Genomic DNA, 19,043 nt, shown 5'->3' on the forward strand with positions numbered 1-19,043 from the left:
GCATCTGACTGGGGGACCTGTTCTAGGTCCAGATGATGGGGCTGAAACCGGGAAGCCAAGTATATGGGTCCACACCCCAACTTAAACCACAGTTAAAACCAAAGGACAAGAATTCTCGGAGCCTCAAAAACTATTCAACTTTTAACAAAAAGCACTGGAATGAAGAGAATTAAACTGTGAGAAGCAGTGGCCACTGAGGTCAGAAGGGGTTGTATGTGATGTTCAGAGTGTACACCAAGGTAGGTGGTCACTTGTGAGCCCCCTGTACTACCCGCGACCATGGATAAGGATGGACACACTGACCTCTGTGTAGATGGAGGGTGTGAGATGGCACAGCAGCCGCACATCGTCCTCCTGGCAGGCCTTCATGTCCATCATTAGGCAGGTGTGCAGGTCACCCAGCTGGGTGGCCTGGGCAAATGACTCATACAAGTTCATCTTCCCAGCGGCAGCTTTGCTGCAAAACCAATTGGGCCCAAGTCAGTAGCCGGACCACAGCACCAGAATTTGAGATGTTCTGAAGCAGTCTGCTCCTACCCTGGAATGCCTTCGTCTCTCCTACATGCCCTGTGCTCATTTGTCCCCTTTTATTTATTTATTCCTTCCTGCCTTTCCCAAGGGCTTGACAACCTAAGAATCAGGAGACACTCTTGCTTCTCCATCTCTTCCCAGTACCCACATAGGGCTCTGAGATCAATGAAGCTACTCACTGCCAGAGTGACAGGAGAGGGAGGACTAGGGTCAGGTTAGAGACAGCTCTCTTCCTTCTGGGTTCTATCCATGAGGACAGTACCAACTCATACCATACATAAAACTTCACTCAAATGGCTAATAGGCTTAACTATAAGAACAAAAACCACACAACACTTAGAAGAAAACAGGAGCAAGTCTTCATAATACCAAAAACAAGTGACAAAAAGAAAAACAGATTTGACTTCACAAAAATTTAATACTTTCGTGTTTTTTGTTTGTTTTTGGTACTGGGGATTAAACCCAGGGGTGCTTAACCACTGAGCCACATCTCTAGCTCTCCCCACTCTGTTCTTTTAATGTTGACACACAGTCTCACTAAGTTATTTAGGGCCTCACTAAGTTGCTGAGGCTGGCTTTGAACTTGAAATCCTCCTGCCTTAGCCTCCTGAGCTTCTGGGATTACAGGAGTGTGCCACTGCACCCTGCCACTTTGGTGTTTTAAAAGGGTTATCACCAAAGAAGTGAAAAGAGGGGCTAGGGTTGTAACTCAGTGGTACAGCGCTTGCTTATTTATTAGCACATGTGAGGCACTGGGTTTGATCCTCAACACCACATAAAAATAAATAAACAAAATGAAGGTATTATGACCGTCTACAACTAAAATAAATAAATAAGTAAATATATATATATATGAATAAATATAAAAATTATATAAAGTGAAAAAACAGGCTTGGAAGGTGGCAGGTGAAACTTAGTGCTAGAACATGAGCTCAGCACACGTGAGGTCCTCGGTTCAATCCCCAGCACCAAAAAAATAAGACAACCTGTATCCATACTATTAGAATATTATGTGCCTATAATCCCAGCTACTCAGGAGGATGAGGCAGAAGGATCACCAAGTTTGGCTCAGGATGGACAATTTAAAGAGACCCAGCCTCAAAGTAAAAAGGGCTGTGGATGTAGCTCAGTGGTTGAGTGCCTATCTTGCATGTGTGGAGCCTGTTCAATTCCCAGTACCAAAAACAAGAAAGAGAAAAAAGGGCAGCAATAAAAAGACAAACAACAGGGTTAAAATCGAGAAAGACTAAGTATGGCAGTATATGTGTATAGTCCTAGTTCCCTAGGAGGCTGAGGCAGGAGCATCTCTTGAATCCAAGAGCATGAGCTTAGCCTAGGCAACAAAGAACCCATCTTAAAAGAGAGAGAGAGAATAAGGAGGTTTCCTTAAGAGTGATGAAGTGTTTTAAGTTACACAGCAGTGATATTTGTATAACTTTGTGAGTACCCTAAAAAACACTGAATGGTACACTTCAAAAGAGTGAATTTTGGGGGCTGGGGTTGTGGCTCAGCGGTAGAGCACTTGCCTAGCATGTGCGAGGCCCTGGGTTCGACCCTCAGCCCCACATAAAAATAAATAAATAAAATAAAGGTATTGTGTCAACTACAACTAAAAAAAAAAAAAAAAGTAAAAAAAAAGTAAATTTATGGTACAAAAATTTATACCTCAATAAAGCTGTTATTTAAAAAAACAAACACTTAGCATGCACAAGATTTATCCCTAGCACCAAAACACATGGAAGGTGCTGGTGAAGAGAGCCAAGGGAATCGATGTGCAGGGGAGAAAGGCTGGCTCTCCAGTAGCTTCCCGACACCCACCTGGCCCTCAGGTAGTAGAGCAGGTGGTAGCCAATCTTGGGCTGCTTCTGATAGAGCTCAGACAGAAGGTCCAGGAGCAGAGAGAAGCTGCTGTTGTCTTCCTGCATCTGGCACAGGTTCCTGGAGGTGGGGGAAGAGGAGAGGCATTACCCAGGGAGGCTCTGCCCACTACAAACCTCCTCCTCTCTGGAAACAGAGCCATGTGACCCAGGACAGGGACAAATGTGTGCTGTAGGGAGAATGGAGGGGAGAGCAGTTCCTCTTACTACTGGGTGCTTACCTAAATATCAGGTAGAGAGGCTTCCCTACAGATTCCTCCAGGGACCTACGAAAGAAGGGTCACACATGAGAATCCACAGAAGAGGAGGGGCAGCTGCAGGCAGATCACAGGGGGACCACACAGAGGCCAGACAGCAGCCTGCTCCTATCCTACCCAAAAGGCAAACTTCCTGTGGCTCCAGAAGCTTGGTAGCAGAGAAAACAAGTTCCCAACCTGGAAATCACAATCTGAGGCTATCATTATCACAGAAAGGGAGATTCCTCTGTTCAGGGGGAATCTAGGATCCAATTCTACTTGAAGAAATAAAGGTTGGGGCTACTGGCCCAGCAGCAGGGCTGGAAGGACAGGGCAGGGATACTAGTCTACAACTCCAGTACACACAGGGTCCAGCAGGCAAAATAAACCCTCATTTTCAATCAGTACACATCAGGAATCAGAAAACCAAGTGAACAGATTCTTCTTCTTAAGTCTACAGCATGGTGCCTCTTGGGCTTGGGTTGTAAGAAAATATTTCTGGCTCCTGAGGCCAAGGGCATCAGGGAAGATGAGCCTTACTCCTCTGTGACCTCCTCGGGCAGCACCTCTCCTCGGAAGTGGGCCTTGAAGAGCTCTTGTAGACAGGAAGCAAGGACAGACAGCTGTTCTGAGTCGAAGTCTTCCTGGGTGGTAGATAAGGGAAGGAAAGGATATCATGACCCAGGTCCAAACCTCACTGTGCCCACTGTCCCCACTGCCCCAGAGCCTCTGAGCTTATCTGCTTCCACCCACAGGATCAGCAATTCTCCAGCCCCGCTGAGAGGGACTCTTCTAGGGGAGAGGAAGGAGGGAGTCACATTCCCAGGGAGACACCTGCATGGGGAGCTCTAACTTGGACAGCTGGGCTCCTTCCTCCCTAAGGGCGTAGGTTCCTCCTCACCTCCAGGACCTGGTCCACAATTTCCTGCATGACCTCACACTGGGCCTCTGTATCACTGCAGTACAGAAGTGAGAGGAAATGCCAAGGACATAAATGATAGCAGAAGGCAGGACACAGAGAACACTATACACGAGCACTCAAACGAACAGAGACAAAACAAAGGAGCTCTATGTAAAATCCCAGCTTGGGTGAGGGAGGCAGAATTAGGGCAGAATTTGCTGTTTTCTGGGCAGAGGCCCAAAGAATAGGGAAATCCCCATCCATCCTACATGTGTTCTCTGAGGCTATTATCCTCAGAACCTAGGGAGTAGGAACCAAGGTGTTAGAGTACAGGCCAATGCACTCCCCGCCTGTACTCGTACTCCCCAACATAAGCTGCGGAAGACATCACTCATGAAGCTTCAGCTACCTTCCCATATACCCCATCACATTGCTCTCCAAGCCACATCATTCTGCCACACCTACTAGGCACAAGGGAGAAAGCATGGACTGGACATCCCCCCACAAGGTGAGGAGAAGGGTCTGTACCTACCTCCCCTTCTGTAGCTGGAGTACTTTGTCCCTTAGGGACTCATCCAACTGGTCGAGGTAAGGGGTGATATCAACTGGCTCCTCCACAACTGTCTCCTTGATAGGGTGGAAACGAAACTCTCTCTTCTTTCCTGAAGGGAGAGATTTAGAAGTCAATTTGCTCAAATGCCAGCAACACAGAGTCCCCTTAAATCATCTGTTCCTTCCCCACAGTCCTTGGGGACTGTTTACTCAATGCTGTGCAAATACATGATTGTATACATGTCCTAGCTCTTACCCACAAGTGGGCAGGAACCACTTATTTTACCTCGTAAGTTAAATGCAGGGCTTACACCCTGAGTCTCATTCAGTGATGCTGTTACCAAGACGGACTCAGGCGGGCAGAGATGATAGGACAGAAAGACTGCAGACAGGCTGCTCCTGGGAAATGACCCTCCCAGGGCTGTCACAATCCTGAGCCACCTCCTGTGCCATCCTCACCTTTGCTGTTGAGATCCTCCTCGTCATCACTGAAGGCTGCCTCAGCATTGTCGTAGCAACTCTCATCCTTATCTGACAGATGGTTATCCATCTCCATGGAAACTGGCTCTTCAATTTTGACTTGGGAGTAAAGAGAGAAAGGTATCTGATGGCCTCCAGTATGTCCCAAGCTTCTGGGAAGGGGAGGCTGGAGTGTAAGTGGGAGAATACAGAGTTTATGTGCTAAATGGAACACTGAACCTGCAAGGACAAATCTCTTGTCCTTACAACCTTCTATGACCTGTGGGGAGATGCTGCCAGGAAAAGGAACAACACAGGACATGAATTTTCTATCCTTAGCTCAGGATGAGTGGAGACAATCTCTTGTGCTCTTTAATTTAAAACCAAATTGGGAAGTAGTGCTTGGCTTAAGCCCTGATCCCAAGACAAAAAGTATGTGGGGGATGGCTGGCAGGGAAATGGCAGACTGGGACCTACTGTGCAACCTCTCATCAGGGGCAAGGGTGGAGGGATGGGAAGAGAGAAGGGATGGGTACAGTGAGACAACAAACATTCCATGAGGGCCTCTACTTACTGGAGAGAAAAAAAGGGTTAAGAGATCAAGACAGATGAGGGAAAAATCAAGTAAGATTTGATGGAGCGAGAGAGAACAAGGGAGACAACACAGCAATAATAAAAAGAGAACACTGAGACAGTGTTAAGAGGAGAACTCCCCAGGGACAACATCACAAACAGGGCTCTAGTCTACACCTTGGATGGCTTCATCCTTCTTCTAACACAGATGACAGCAGGACTACCACCATACCTTCCACAGGTGGGGAGGGTGAGCTGCAGAATTCAGGAAATTTCTCTCTCAGCATGGCCCGCAGCTCTTTATCCAATTTAGGGTTGTCAAACAGGGGAGCCAAGTGTCTAATGGGAAACATAAATGAAGGTCAACATCAGAGTTCCTCATTTCTAACTCAACATGGAGATAAAGAGTGAGACCTAGGTCCAATCAGTAAGACTGGGACATCCTCAGATCCTTCCAAGGGGTAACGGGAAAGGAAGGCATTTGAAGCCCTTTGTAATATAATGGCAGGAGAGAAATTCCTTTGAGACTCAACAGGACATATGCCCCGTAGTTTGGGGGTGGGGGAGAGGAATCCAGTACTTGTTATACCTGCCAGGGGAAAGGGTCAGCAGTGTTATGGCAATATCTGGATGTGCCTGACCCAGAGGGGGCTGGACCTAAGGAAAAATGGGAGAACCCCATACCTCCACCTCCCTACATATAAACTCCTTACGCCAAGACCCGTTTCTCCACAATGTGGTTGAGGGAAGAAAAGACACCCTGCCGCACATGGCCTTCCAAAGGTGGATAGAAGTTGGGAATGATCTGGAAGGAAAGAAGAGGAGGGAAGAATGGCACAGGACTCTGAATAGAGTGTTCTGCTGAACTAGATCTAAGAAACTGCTTTGGTTGTGGTCAGGGAACACTGGGGTAGTATGTCTGCAGAGGAATGGAGCATATCTGACTATTTCAGGCTAGGCAGTTGGGACACTTACTGGACCCAGCTGCTTCTCAAGGAGACTAGATTCTACCTTGAGTTGTCATCCTACAATTGAGAAAATCATGGAAACAAGGGATGATCCAACTGGAGCAGTGGTAATATGAAGGGAAGCATTCACTGAGTTGACCACTTCTGCTCCGGACAAGGGGGCCAGGAAAGACTCCATCAGTGAAAGACTATGGATACAGATGTAACTCTGCATCCAGGAACTGGGAGGAGAGGGGGCTCTGGCACTTACACGGCACATGAAGTCCAGGAGTGTGGCAGTGATGGCTGGATGGGGCTTCATAGAATGATGCATTACCAGGATGGCTGGCTCTAGAGAATGTGGAATTAAAGGGTTCCCCCCCCACATCAGACTTTCTGTTTCCACATCCACAAAATGGGATATCAACATATACTAAAAGGCTCTGGGGAGTGCTCATTCCTATCGGGCAGCTCTGAGAGCAACCAGTCCCCCAACTGTTCTTAGCCCTCATTCTTCCTTCTTGTCTTCAGCATACAGCTTGAAGAATGGAGGTAGGAGGAAAGGAAAAGCAGGACATGGCACATCTTTTCCTCTGCCCAGGCCCTTCCCACCCAGAGCCCAGGGATGAGGCTAAGGGGAGAAGGGAGAGGGTGGTGATTGCTTAGCCTCACCAAAGCAATTTTCTGTCAAGGAAGAACTGATGAGGAACAACGGAACTGCTCCCAGATAAACTGCTCCCACTCCGTGCTGCCCTCAGATTTATGACTGCTGTCACTAGGACGAGGCAGTGGGGCCTGAGGAAGGGGAAGGTGGTGCTGCCTGGTCTGGGGCACATACCTATGTTCATAATGCTATCCTTGTCTGGACTAAAGAACAGCCAGTCGTAAAACAAAGCCAGCTTGGCATTAGAGGCAGCAACATTGGACTGGAAAAGAGAAGGACAAAAATAAAGGGCTAATTTCATCAACCGTCTCCCTTCCCTTCTGAAGCCCAGGGCAGATTCCAGGGCTTACTTTGTTGCTGCACCTGTGAAATTCAGGTCCCAGTGAAACGTGGTGGAGCCCCACGATCTGCGTCTGTGTTACATGTGAGCACGAGAACCCTGTGGTCTTACCAACCAAGGGGATGGGACTGGCTGGGATCCTCACACACCCAGGAGGATATACCTCTCCTCCCCTAAGGGACAACACTTGGACTTAGGAGTTCACTCATTACTTCTGAGTCAAGGCAATACTCAGATGGCCCCTGGGCTGCCCTTGGTGGGCTCCCCCGCCCACATTTTTGAAGAAAAGGCCCTCTAGGAATAGTCTTTTGTCATATTTGAATCAGTACATTCTAAGGATCTAATCAGAGAAGAAAGGGGAAACCCTGTCAGAAGATGTCAGAGAATGGATGGTTTTCCATCTCGACACAGGAAGGAAAATGCTGGGAAGGAAATGGCTCCTTTATCCGAAGCTGATGCCAGAAGCACGGAGGTGAGGGTCTAAAGAATGCAAGCCCTAACTTTGTGGTATCCAGAAGCTCAAAGGAAAAAGGCAAGAATGCTTCAGAAATCCAGGATTTTGGGGGATAGTAATAAAGAGATAGATGGACCTATTGAATCCCCAACCCAGATGAGAAATAATGAGTCTAACAAAATTTCTTGAGACACAAAGGTAATGGAATAAGAGCCTGAAACATTTGAAAGACAACAGTGAAAGAAGGGTCCTTATGGATCAAATGGCCCTGGAGAGTCCAGCAAGAAGCATGGAAATACAGAAGGCATCCTTCACTGTCCAACATCCTCTACCCTGTGGCCCAGCCCCCTACCGTGCATGTTGTCAGGAGCCAACCAATGATGGCCCATCGAGGCAAGATGTCAGAACTCAGCACTTCATTAGAAGGGTGGACTACCCCACAGATGTAGCGAATGAGGTCACAGCGCAGAGACTGACTGTCTGGGGTTGACAAATACTGGCGCTGGAACCAGTCTTGGTATCTCTTTTGTTGACCAAACCGCACCTGAGGAGGGAAAAGTTAGAAAAAGAAACTTGGAAAGCAGGGTGGAATCTATAAGCACTGTTAAACTCCATGTTTGACCTAGACCTTCATTTCTTCCTACAACTTACTCATTAGCTCACACTGTCTCTTGAGTGTCTTTTCCTTTTGGGGTTATTTCATGATTTTAAAAAGTGCTCTAAGTCTTTCTAGGCTGCCTTGCATGTCATGGGTGCATTCATTCTCAGCCCTGACCTGATGCCACATTTACCCCCAACAACTGTGGTCTATTTTTGGCTCCTTGCTCCAACACTGGTCACTGAAGATTTGGTCCTAAGTATAATCTTTTCTTATTTTCTGGAGCCTACTGGACAACAAGGAATGTTCCTTGAAAGCAAGAACTAAACCTGTTCACCATTCAGCACTGAGTGCTTCCTGCCATCCAGCAACCTAACAGGACCATTATCCAAGGCACAGACTCTAAAACTTCTAAACAGACCCAAATGGTTATAAATAGCAAAAAAGGAGGATCTGTTTTCCTCCTCTATTCCCCTGTCAGAAGAAATCCAAATGGCAGAAAGGTAAACAAAAAGTTACACTCAGACCACACTTCACAACAAAACTTCCTGCAATGATGGTAGCCATGAGCAGTTCAGATGTAGCTTCTGCAAACAAGATACTAAATTTTAACTAACTTATATTTAAATTGCAAAATATGGCTAGTGGCTATTACAAAGGACACCAAAGGTCTGGACAGTTCTCCTAGATAACTTGGGGATCCAAAAGTTGGCTAGGGCAGTGGTTCTTTATTTGATCAGATTCCATCTATAACATGTTCCTCAAGCAGTTTTACCACCGTTCAGCCATATTTGGACACTAAAAGGTCACAGCTACCTTGAAAGCTCACAGTTTCCCTGGAAGAACCATGGACAGAATAAACATTCTCACTCTAAACTTTAACAGCACAGTTCACACTTGCATATAATTCTCTGCATAATGGCTACTTTAGATAGACTGAAAGCTTCACAGAGCTAGAACTGCATCTCTCTTATTCAACCCTTATCTCCAATTCTTAGCACTGAGCACAGTGTATAGGCACAGAATTAACAAAGGAAAGAAGCCAGTAGCCATGTGGATAAGGGCTACCACTTAGCTACCACTCTGTGGATCAGTACTCAGTAGTAACAGATCTGCAGACAGAAGCAAGAAGCCCAACTAGCACCTGCAATTCCTCTTCCTGTTGCAATAGGTGAGCTCACCCGGGATGTCATGAAGAGGAGCTTAGTTTCCATATCTGGGGTTAGACGACATGCTAGGAATTTTCGGGATGTTCTTGACTGAAGAAGCTGTAGGATACCTGAGCCAAGTGTTTTAGGGAAGAAAAAAGAGAGAAACCTGAGAACTACGGAATGGCAGACAGATGGGAAAACTGGGCCAGGCACTGATGGCCAGTGGTCTTGTTCATGAGACAATTCCAAGCATCAACACAGATGGGGATTCTAACTAGCATCTGTGCGTTTTGTCCAACCAACTACATTCCTGTTACATTAATTCCCTTCCTCTGCTGGTTTTACAGAGTCCCCTACCCCCATCATTGCAGTTGGCAACAGGTGGGAAAATTAAGAGAAAAATATGGGAAACTCTAGCTTGTCTTCCTGCTCCTGATCCTTGCATGGATGTGATGTGGCAGCATAACCATAAGCTCTGGAGTCAGGATAACCTGATCCAAATCCTGCCTGTCACTTACACTTGAGCAAATTAACCTGTTTGAACCTCAGTTTCTTTTATTTTCTCTCTTTTTTTTAGGGGGTGATACTGGGGTAGAGAACCTAAGGGTGCTCTACCACTGAGTCACATCCCCAGCCTATCTATCATTTTTATTTTTTGTGGTGTTGGAGATTGAACCCAGGGCCCTGTGCATGCACTGGCCAACTGAGATATGCACTGTACCAACTGAGCTATATCCCCAGCCCAAGCCCTTTTATTTTTGAGACAGGGTCTATGCTAGGTTGCCCAGGCTGGCCTCGAACTTTCAATACTCCTACTTCAGCCTTCTGAGTCATTGGGATTATAGGTGTGTGCTACCATGTCCAGCTCCGTTTCTTTTTTTGAACCTCAGTTTCTTCAACTGTAAGGGAAATAAAATACCCATAATCTAGAGCTGTTCTAAGGTTTAAATTACATACATATGCCTAACATAGAGGTGACACTCAAAGTAACCTGACATGTTTGATGTAAGAATAGTGTATTATCAGGTAGCACTAGCACTTTCCCCACTTCTCAGATTCTAGAAGAGTGCTCTGTAGGTGTGCGTGCATATGTATGAATGTGCTTTAGAGGTGGGCCAGGGAGCAAAGCTGTAGAGTTATTGCTCTGGGAAAGGGAAAGGGACATTAAAAGGACCATGTCAGGGGAAAGAACACAGAGACTCTCTCCCCTAAAGATGATTTTGGCCAAGTTGGATCCTTGGAATTAAGAGGCCAGACTGCTTCCAGGGAGGGGCCATCTCTTACAGGACTAATTCTAGCTCCTCTGCTGACTCAGTCTCATGGAGTTGACCTCTGACTCCCTGCCAGACTCATTGAAGTCAAAGACTGGTCATCAGCTCACCTCCTGAGCCAAGGAGCTTCCAGGAGAGGAAGAAGATCATAGTTCTCACTATTTTCTTAGGAGTAATGATAGCTGGAGTCTGCCAAGCAGGGACTGTCTAGGAATCACATGAATTGTTCAGTACTTCTGCGGTTCCAATATCTAGCTGTACTTGGCAAAGCTTGCCCTGCCCCAAACCTTCTCTGATTGCCAAAGGCAGTCCTACCCACCAACCTCTGCCCTCTGAATATAGGACATATAGGCTAACTTGCCATCTCTCAAGGACAAGATGCCCAAGGGCTTACTTACCTGTAAATTGAGGACTCAAGGCCTGAGGGTTATGGATAATATCTTTCCAAAGCAGTTCAAATTCTGGTATCCTAGCAACATTCTGAAGTAGTCTTACAAGGTCCCGGCCAATCATCAAACATTCCATGAACTTGATGTGAGGAGGTGAAGGAAGTGGGGACAGGAAAGAGAATAAAAACACAGACTGTTTACCTTCTGGAGAGAGGACAAAAGAACAGCATGTTCCAGGGAGGGAAGGAAAGAAGGTTGAAGGGACTATGTGATTTCTTCTAGAACCAAGGGATTGGTTCCTAGCTGTTTATGGAAGAGAGCTGGAAGCTAGGGACTGATACCAAGGAAGAAAAGTTACTGGGAAGTGCTGAAGCCCTGCTGACTTTCACACTAATCTATTCCCTTCTCCACCCAGAACTGTTCTGATTTAGTTCAAAGAGACTAAGATTCCAAAACTATTGGACAGGCAAGTGGAGCCCCAGACACCCTACCCCAAAATTCTTGTACAACAGAACCTCTTGTGGTAATGGAAATGATCTACATTTATGCATTCCAAACAATACCATTAGCAACATGTGGCTAATGTAATTAAGGAACTTTAAAATCTGACATTAATTAATAAATTACCAAATGTAGTCAACAGCCATTATATTAACTTAATTCTAGGATCTCTCTCTTGGGAGATCTGATAGCAGACAATTCATAATCCCACATGACCATGGCAATTACTTGGGTAGGTGGTAGGATGACAGAACAGCTTAAGTGGGTATACAAAAGAACAGCTTGGGTCTGTTGTACAACAGTGTCCTTGACAGTGACCAGGAAAATCCCCAGGATGCTAGCATTTCTAGGAACAAGGGTTATTCCACACTGATTCTCCCTCCTTAGATTCTACTCTTATCTAAGGACAATGAAAAATGCTAGATTTTAAACCACTTCCACATCTGAAAAGGCATCTCCAGTCCTGGTGCATGAAACCTATAGGGGCATCCCATCCTGGGTCTCATTTCCCCATACTGATCTTATCCTACTTCCTCACCCGTTCCCGAAGCAGCGAGATGCAGAAGTCCACCTCCTTCTGCCGCAGGGCCTGGAGCTGGGCAGTCCCATGGTGGTCAACGATGAGACGGAGATATGTGTAAACAGCCATGGCAATGAGGATGCTGCTCTTCAGTACCCACTCCCTGCAGGAGGGAAAGACACTGCACCTGTACTCTGTCGTAGACCTACGCACACTCCCAATCACCCGCTTAAACTCGGCTCCAGCACCTCAATAATGTTTGATGCTCACACACTGGGAGGAGGTTCTTTGTTTTTCTGCTTGCTTGCTTAGGCTGTTATCTCAAAACTATCAACTAGCTAAGAGAAGGACAACTTCCTAATTTTCTCTATTTGGCAACCAATAAAAATCGATGCCAAAAGGAAAAAAATCTTTTCTTACCATGTAACCACTTATGTAGCTTCCAATAAAATAATTTTGTACATTGACTCACCTATTCAAACATTTACTGAGTGCCTATCATGTGCCAAGCAATGTGTGAGGTACTAGGGTCAGAGATGAACCGTTTCTCCCAGTTCATCTGTGGGGAAAGTTCTGTTAAGTCAATAGTTCTTAAGTGTGGTGCCAGGATCTCTGGGGATTTCCAAGACCCTTTTCAGGACCAGGAGTTCTCAGAACACACCATGCTAGCCCTTCTGTCACACTTGTCACTAACAGTTTACCACACCACAAACCTTTCCCTGACTCGCTAGCTGCTGACCCCACCCTCAGACAATGAGTCACCTGCTCTAAATCATAATCTGAAAAAAGAACCTGATTCTGGATGGCAAAGCTCATTTTCCCAGGAGTTTTAGAATTTCCCTGGGGAAAACAGAGTAATGAAAGAATTACTTGTTCCCTGCTGCTTTAAAAAGGGTAGAGAGAAAAACACAGTGGGAAGATTCCTAAAATCCCCAATGCTGTTTCTTGTGCTACTTCTGTGGAGTAGTATCCGCCAAGCAAAGAGTTTGTAATGGCTTTGGCATCCCTGCTGGTAGGCCAACTGGATGAAGACGACAGTGAGTTTAATTAATCCAACCAGGCAACATCCTGATTCCGGAAATGTGCTCAAGTCACCTAATTAAAAGAATCTAGCATTTTCCTTTCAAGAAAAAAAGAAAGAAAGAAAGAAAGAAAGAAAGAAAGAAAGAAAGAAAGAAAGAAAGAAAACACTAGCCAAGGACATGAGCCCTGCTCCCAGTTACCTTTTACCCCTACAGCCTGAAAACATTTGGAAGGGTGTCAGAAGGAAGGTATGGAAGAAGATAGTTTAAACTTTGAAGTACTATCTTTTACCAAAAAATGTGAGTTTCTGGAGAGTAGGGAAAGTTACCAAGCTGTTATTTGACACCTATATGGGAAATTCAGCTTTAAGGCAAGGGGACAGGATACATCTGGAACCAGGAATAAAATGAGAAAAATCGCTTTTCAAGAACATTATTAACAGGAATGACAAACATATCTGAATTGTAGAATGGCATAAGAAAGAGAAAGAGGGATGCAAGTGAGGCCTTCTAATCCAGGACATTAAATAAATACTGATATTTGCTGGGTGCAGTGGCACACACCTGTAATCCCAGCAGCACCAGAAGCTGAGATAGGAGGATCATGAGTTCAAAGCCAGTCTCAGCAATGACAAGGCGCTAAGCAACTCAGTGAGACCCTGTCTCTAAATAAAATACAAAATAGGGCTGGAGATGTGGCTCAGTGGTAGCATGCCCCAGAGTTCAATTCCTGGTAATCCCCGCCCCCCCCCCAAAAAAAAGAAATATGATACCTAAGAGAAGCAGAAACCTGGCAAGAAACTGTTAAGATCTTGCCCGTGCTGGTGTCATGTTGCCAGATTCAGTGCAGCTGCACATCTGTGCCAGGGCACTAGGTGGCACTGCACAGCTGGCCTGCGTGGCTCTCAGGCTTGGCAGTAGGCAGCACAGGGTCATGGCTTTCACAAGTGTGAATCATGGGAGGAGGTCCATTCTTTGAAAATGTGGACAATATGAACACTATCAGCACTCTCAAGAATCTTACTACTATGGTGTTCTTATCCAGAGAGACTCAAAAAATAAGCAAAATGAAGACTGGGGCCACAGGACCAAGGAGGAAGACCTCATTCCCAAACAAATTCAGAAATGGAATAGTCCTCATAAAATTTCTGGTCCTTCAGTTTGATGAGAAAGGGAAAGAATCAGCCAGAAAGCCCTATATGCCTCTCTCTACCACTGGAGGCTCCAAGCCCTCTATGGGGGATCAGGATCTCTATTACCTCCCTACCCCTGCTGCCATCCGAACCACTTCAAAAACAGTGTGTTTGAGAAGTTTGGAAGGGAGAAGAGGTACCTGCCAAGCCTGGGTGGCTGGCTGGTCCCACTCTGTTGAGCTCATTCTTCCCCTACCTCCCCTCCAAAGATAAACATTCCAAGGAGGTCTGGATCAAAAATAAACCCTTATCAGATGAAACTGGTTTTTCCTGGGCTCAGAAAACAGGCCCTTCTTTCCCACTCCTTTATCCCTTGGGCCACACTACAGCATTAATTTCTTTATTTGCCATCAATATGGTCGCCTCCCCCACTTGATGCTGGCTTCCTCCTCTCTAACCTAAGGTGTTTTAGGGTCACACAGTCCTCTCTTCTCCACTTCCCACACTCATATGCTTTCTGGTCATATCTGGTTCTTGCCCCACCCTTCATGATGGACTCTACCTCTGCTCCGTGAGGATATCCAGAACACTTTCTGCCAACCAGATATTTTTGGCTGTAACATCTCCACCTGATTAAAAAAAAAAAAAGGAGGGGGGGAAGAATCAGAATACAGTAGCTCTAATTAGCAACTTAGCTAATCCATCTCTTCACTCATCTTACTGGTCTACCCTGTTATCCCATCACTGTTATCCTGAGTGTTAGGATAAATTGTCTTCTTTTCCATCCGATTTTTTAAAAATTCCCTTTGCCTCCAGAGAGAAGAAGAGAAGGGAATGTTCTGAATTTTTCTTTTCTTTTCTTTTTAATATTTATTTATTTATGTATTTTTTTAGTTTTAGGTGGACACATTATTTTATTTTTATGTGGTGCTGAGGATCGAACCCAGTGCCTCATGCATGCTAGGCAAGCGCTCTACCACTGAGCCACAACCCCAGCCCCTGTTCTGAATTTTTCTAGAAACCAGAGCTGTTGCTTTTCCAGACTGGAAACTTGAGTGGGAACACGCTGGCCCTTGAAAAGGAATCCCATGGTTGGAAAGAAAGGATGATGTCTCAAAAAGGGCCTGAGAGGTGCAGGCGGCTGGCAACAGCTGCAGTCCAGCATCTGGATGTCCCCTGTGCTCAAGCTCACAACAAGCCAAGGGTTTCTTGTTTCCAGGTATCAGTCTTCAGTTCTTGCTATGGAACTTCCTGGGGCAGAATTAATATGCAGCAATGCCAGACCAAAGTCTTGGGATAAGAAGTGGGAGCTAGGAGGCCCAAATAGGGAAGAAAGTGCTGGAGAAAGGAAAAAAATAACCAGCACAACACTGCTATACCTTGCACTAAGTCCCAATTAAACATTTCGATGTTCACATAGTCACATATCACACAGACAATGGTTCAAACACACCAAACAGGGGCATCAGTGTTATATAAAATCCTAAAGAGAAAGCCAAGCAGCAATGGGCAAATAATGAGGTAAAACAGGAGGGTAGTTTTTTAAACACACACACAATCTTGAGAGTAAAAGAAGAAGCTCAGGCAGGCCTCTTCCATATTCATTGGCTCAGACAGATGTCACCAATGCCAAGATGATAATAAAACCTAAATGTCAGGGTCTGTTCTGTAACATCCTTTGTCCCTCAGACTGGTCCCAATCAGTTGTCATAATTATTAGGGAGCAATTGTTCAGAACACAGGGGTGGAGCCAGGGAAGATGTCTAGATTTCTGAAAGCATAATAATACAGGGATGAATTATTTCCCCTTAATTTTCTCCTCATTCCTTCCTGATTCAATATGCCACAAAAACCCAGAATGAAGCCTGGCTAAAATAGGTCAAATATTCTGCTAGGCTTTAGATTTGACAGGAAAGAAAACAAAGCAAAACTTATTGCTTCAAAAGGGTTCCTGTGATTTTTCAACCAATTTCTTCCTGAAACACATGAAGCCAGATGTCTGTATCAGAAAGAAAGAGCCTAAGTAACCCAGGAATCAGGTTCCATGGGTGCTTAATCAGTCTTTATTGCCTAGCCTTAGTCTCTGGGCTCCTCTCCTTTCTTCTTAAATATTTTTAGTTGTAGATGGATGCAATACCTTTATTTATGTATTTATTTTTATGTGGTGCAGAGGATCGATCCCCGTGCCTCACAGTGGGAGGCAAGCGCTCCACCACTGAGCCACAACCCCAGTGCTCTCTTTCTTCTTTATGCTCTTGACTTTCAACTCACCTGCAATCTGCTTCATAAATGTCATGCAAACACCATCAGCTCCCAGAACCCCACTCTTCACTAGTTCCCGTACCAACCACACCAACTAGAGAGAGGAGAAAATATGAAGAGCATGAACTGTGAGTTTGAGAAAGGAGCTAACTTAACCATATTACAAATTAGGTACACAATGATAGGGGTATGTTGCCTCAATTCCTCCTTCCCTTCTCTGTAAGGGATCCCCCCCCCCCCATGGTTAATGTCTTTGAGCTGGATCCCTTCTTATTCTTTTCTTTTTTTTTTTGATGTTAGGGACGGAACCCAGGGCCTTGTGCATACTAGGCACACACTTTACCACTGAGATAACGCTCCCAATCCCTGGATCCTTCTTTTCTTCCTATTCTTACCTGAGTTCGGCACGTATCCTGCAACTTTAGGTACTTCTCCATAAGTATTTGGTTGATTTTATTCAGGACAATATTCATGCCATCACGACTCACCAGAGCCAAGTCTCGGTAACACTGCAAAAAGCAAAGCTTGTGAGCAATTAGTAAGTTGAGGAAAAGGTTCCTAAGCCCACTCACAGTGCACCTCTTGCCCTCTAGTCTCTTAAACTTAACACCAGTGAGACACCAAGTAGCGATGAAACACTTTCCATTCTGGATATTTTCCTTCCACAGGGCTCCTTTATCCCATATCTACCCCTTGGTCTGTCACACAGGGTGGGGGGAAAGCACCGAGCAATTCTCTAATAAGACTGGAAAGCCTGCTGGACAAAGCTCCTAGTCCTATCCCTTTCCCCCTTCCTCCCTTCTCAGGAAGTATCCTACTGTTTGATGCCACAAGCTGAGCTAAACCAGGTGGAGGCCATCTGCTTTTCATCTGCCAGTAAAAGGTCATTGCAGAATGGGTTTAGTTGAATGAGCCATAAAGCAACCAGAGGTTTTTAGACCCGATATGACCCAGACAGATGCCACAAAGAAAGCACTAAGGGATCAGGGCTCCAGAGAAACAACAAAACCCAAACTGAATTTTCTTACTAAATGTCTGTCTTCTTCTTTCTGGATACCCTTTGCTTTTGTCAAGTATTGAAAGAAGAATGGTCCTTCAATATCCCCACCCCAGGGGCAGGGATGGTAGGACAGTTTTTTCTGTGAGAGTCGTTGTTTCCTTTCCTCTTTGAGCTTTTCTCACTAGTCTTTCCAGTGAGCCCAAACTCCTGGGGGAATACCTTCAGGGATCTCATTAGAAGCCCCCTTAGCCTGCTCAGTTCTGTCCTGTTAAGGTTTCATCCAAAAGGTATAAAGCAGGCAGGTATCAAGGATGGCATCAAGAATAATAACAATAATAGCTAATATTCATTTGTCTTGTATTATATACATTATTACACTTGACACACATAACAACCCTTTGAATTAGGTATTACGTATGATTAGATAGGCAAAAAAGTTAAAGCACATAGCTCCAGGTTACATAAGAGATTAGAAGAATAATCAAGATTCAAATCCTGGCAGTCTAATTCCACATTCCATGCTTAACCACCTCTTATACTAAAGTGAGAAATAACTAAAAAAGAAAGACCCTGTTGGGGAATCAAAAAAAACAAACAAGGCATGAGAAAAGCAGGAAGGTGGTAGAGGGGTGAGTGGGTGGCAGGGTAATGAATTACTGCCAACATGCTGGCCAGCAAATTGGGCAGATCAGTCAGAGGTAAGTCACAGAATGGGTAAAGAGAATGATCAGGGAGGCGAAGGCAGAAGGAAAATCTGTGTTGGGCCAAGGACAAAGACATTAAGTATAAAGGAGGCTTGTCTGTTCAAATCAAAGTCAAAACCCCAGAAATGCAGAAAAGACCCAGGACAGGGAAAGAAGACAATTCTCTCAGGAGATACAGGGTCAGATGAAGAGGGCAGATAATGCCTGCCTAATTTCATGCTCCAACTGGGACCTTTAACAACCACAACTGCTGGTAACACATGGCAGCTGGGTACCAAGAGGCTCATATTCCTGATGCTGCCAGCTGTCTTACCAACCTCTGCGCCAGTTTGCTGACTGCCTTAGAAGAGAAGCATATGGGAGAAAAAGACAAAACTCAGCAATGAACAGAGAAGAAAAGCAGAGGGTCTCAAAGAAAGGAGGGGGGACAGGATGGTGCTGAGGTAGCACATCTAGCCTGACCCTCTTGAGAGCACTGATGTTTTAGCCTCAGTCCCCAACCTTCTTTCTGGAGCTGCCTGCTGAGAGAAGTACCTAGACCAAGAAATGCCTTGACTCTCTGAGGGAGTGAGACCTTGGCACTGATGTTACACCCTTTCCAATCACCTTCATCTACTGACTTATAGAGCCTACACAGCGTTAGCTTCCCTCCTTACCAACTTCCCAGCCAGGCGTGCTCACAGCTGTTTAGTTCAGTTAACAAATACGAAATAAGCAAAGTCAAAGAATACAAACATTCCCAAGAACTGACAAGAGGGCAGGTCAAATCAAGAAGGTACTATTGGAACAGAACCCACCCCATGAATATTCTACTTTCTACACAAAAATTACCACTCATTCCTTAACTGTGTTATCCTCTCTACCCACTAAGAAGTCCCAGAAGGAGCTGATCCTGACTCTATGAACTTGCCACCAACTGACAGAGGCTTCCCAGCTCATGCTTTCCTAGGGCAGGTTG

General features: G+C 45.3%; 1 protein-coding gene across 1 annotated transcript in view; it reads right to left on the reverse strand.

Moving 5' to 3' along the window:
• The window catches only part of Ints3 (integrator complex subunit 3), a 42,173-nt gene that overhangs the window by 6,958 nt on the left and 16,172 nt on the right, over positions 1-19,043 (reverse strand). The window contains exons 4-21 of the mRNA XM_015502868.2: positions 16,777-16,890; positions 16,391-16,475; positions 14,682-14,748; positions 11,983-12,127; positions 10,953-11,082; positions 9,314-9,411; positions 7,887-8,078; positions 6,915-7,002; positions 6,348-6,427; positions 5,843-5,934; positions 5,362-5,468; positions 4,557-4,676; positions 4,078-4,207; positions 3,546-3,600; positions 3,185-3,288; positions 2,630-2,674; positions 2,350-2,469; positions 304-457 (exon numbers count right to left, since the gene is read on the reverse strand). Of these exons, the coding sequence (XP_015358354.1) occupies positions 304-457; positions 2,350-2,469; positions 2,630-2,674; positions 3,185-3,288; positions 3,546-3,600; positions 4,078-4,207; positions 4,557-4,676; positions 5,362-5,468; positions 5,843-5,934; positions 6,348-6,427; positions 6,915-7,002; positions 7,887-8,078; positions 9,314-9,411; positions 10,953-11,082; positions 11,983-12,127; positions 14,682-14,748; positions 16,391-16,475; positions 16,777-16,890 (1,926 nt within the window). The remainder of the gene's footprint in view (positions 1-303; positions 458-2,349; positions 2,470-2,629; positions 2,675-3,184; positions 3,289-3,545; positions 3,601-4,077; positions 4,208-4,556; positions 4,677-5,361; positions 5,469-5,842; positions 5,935-6,347; positions 6,428-6,914; positions 7,003-7,886; positions 8,079-9,313; positions 9,412-10,952; positions 11,083-11,982; positions 12,128-14,681; positions 14,749-16,390; positions 16,476-16,776; positions 16,891-19,043) is intronic.

The sequence above is a fragment of the Marmota marmota genome, unplaced genomic scaffold, assembly GCF_001458135.2.
Source record: "Marmota marmota marmota unplaced genomic scaffold, marMar, whole genome shotgun sequence".
NCBI lineage: Eukaryota > Metazoa > Chordata > Mammalia > Rodentia > Sciuridae > Marmota > Marmota marmota.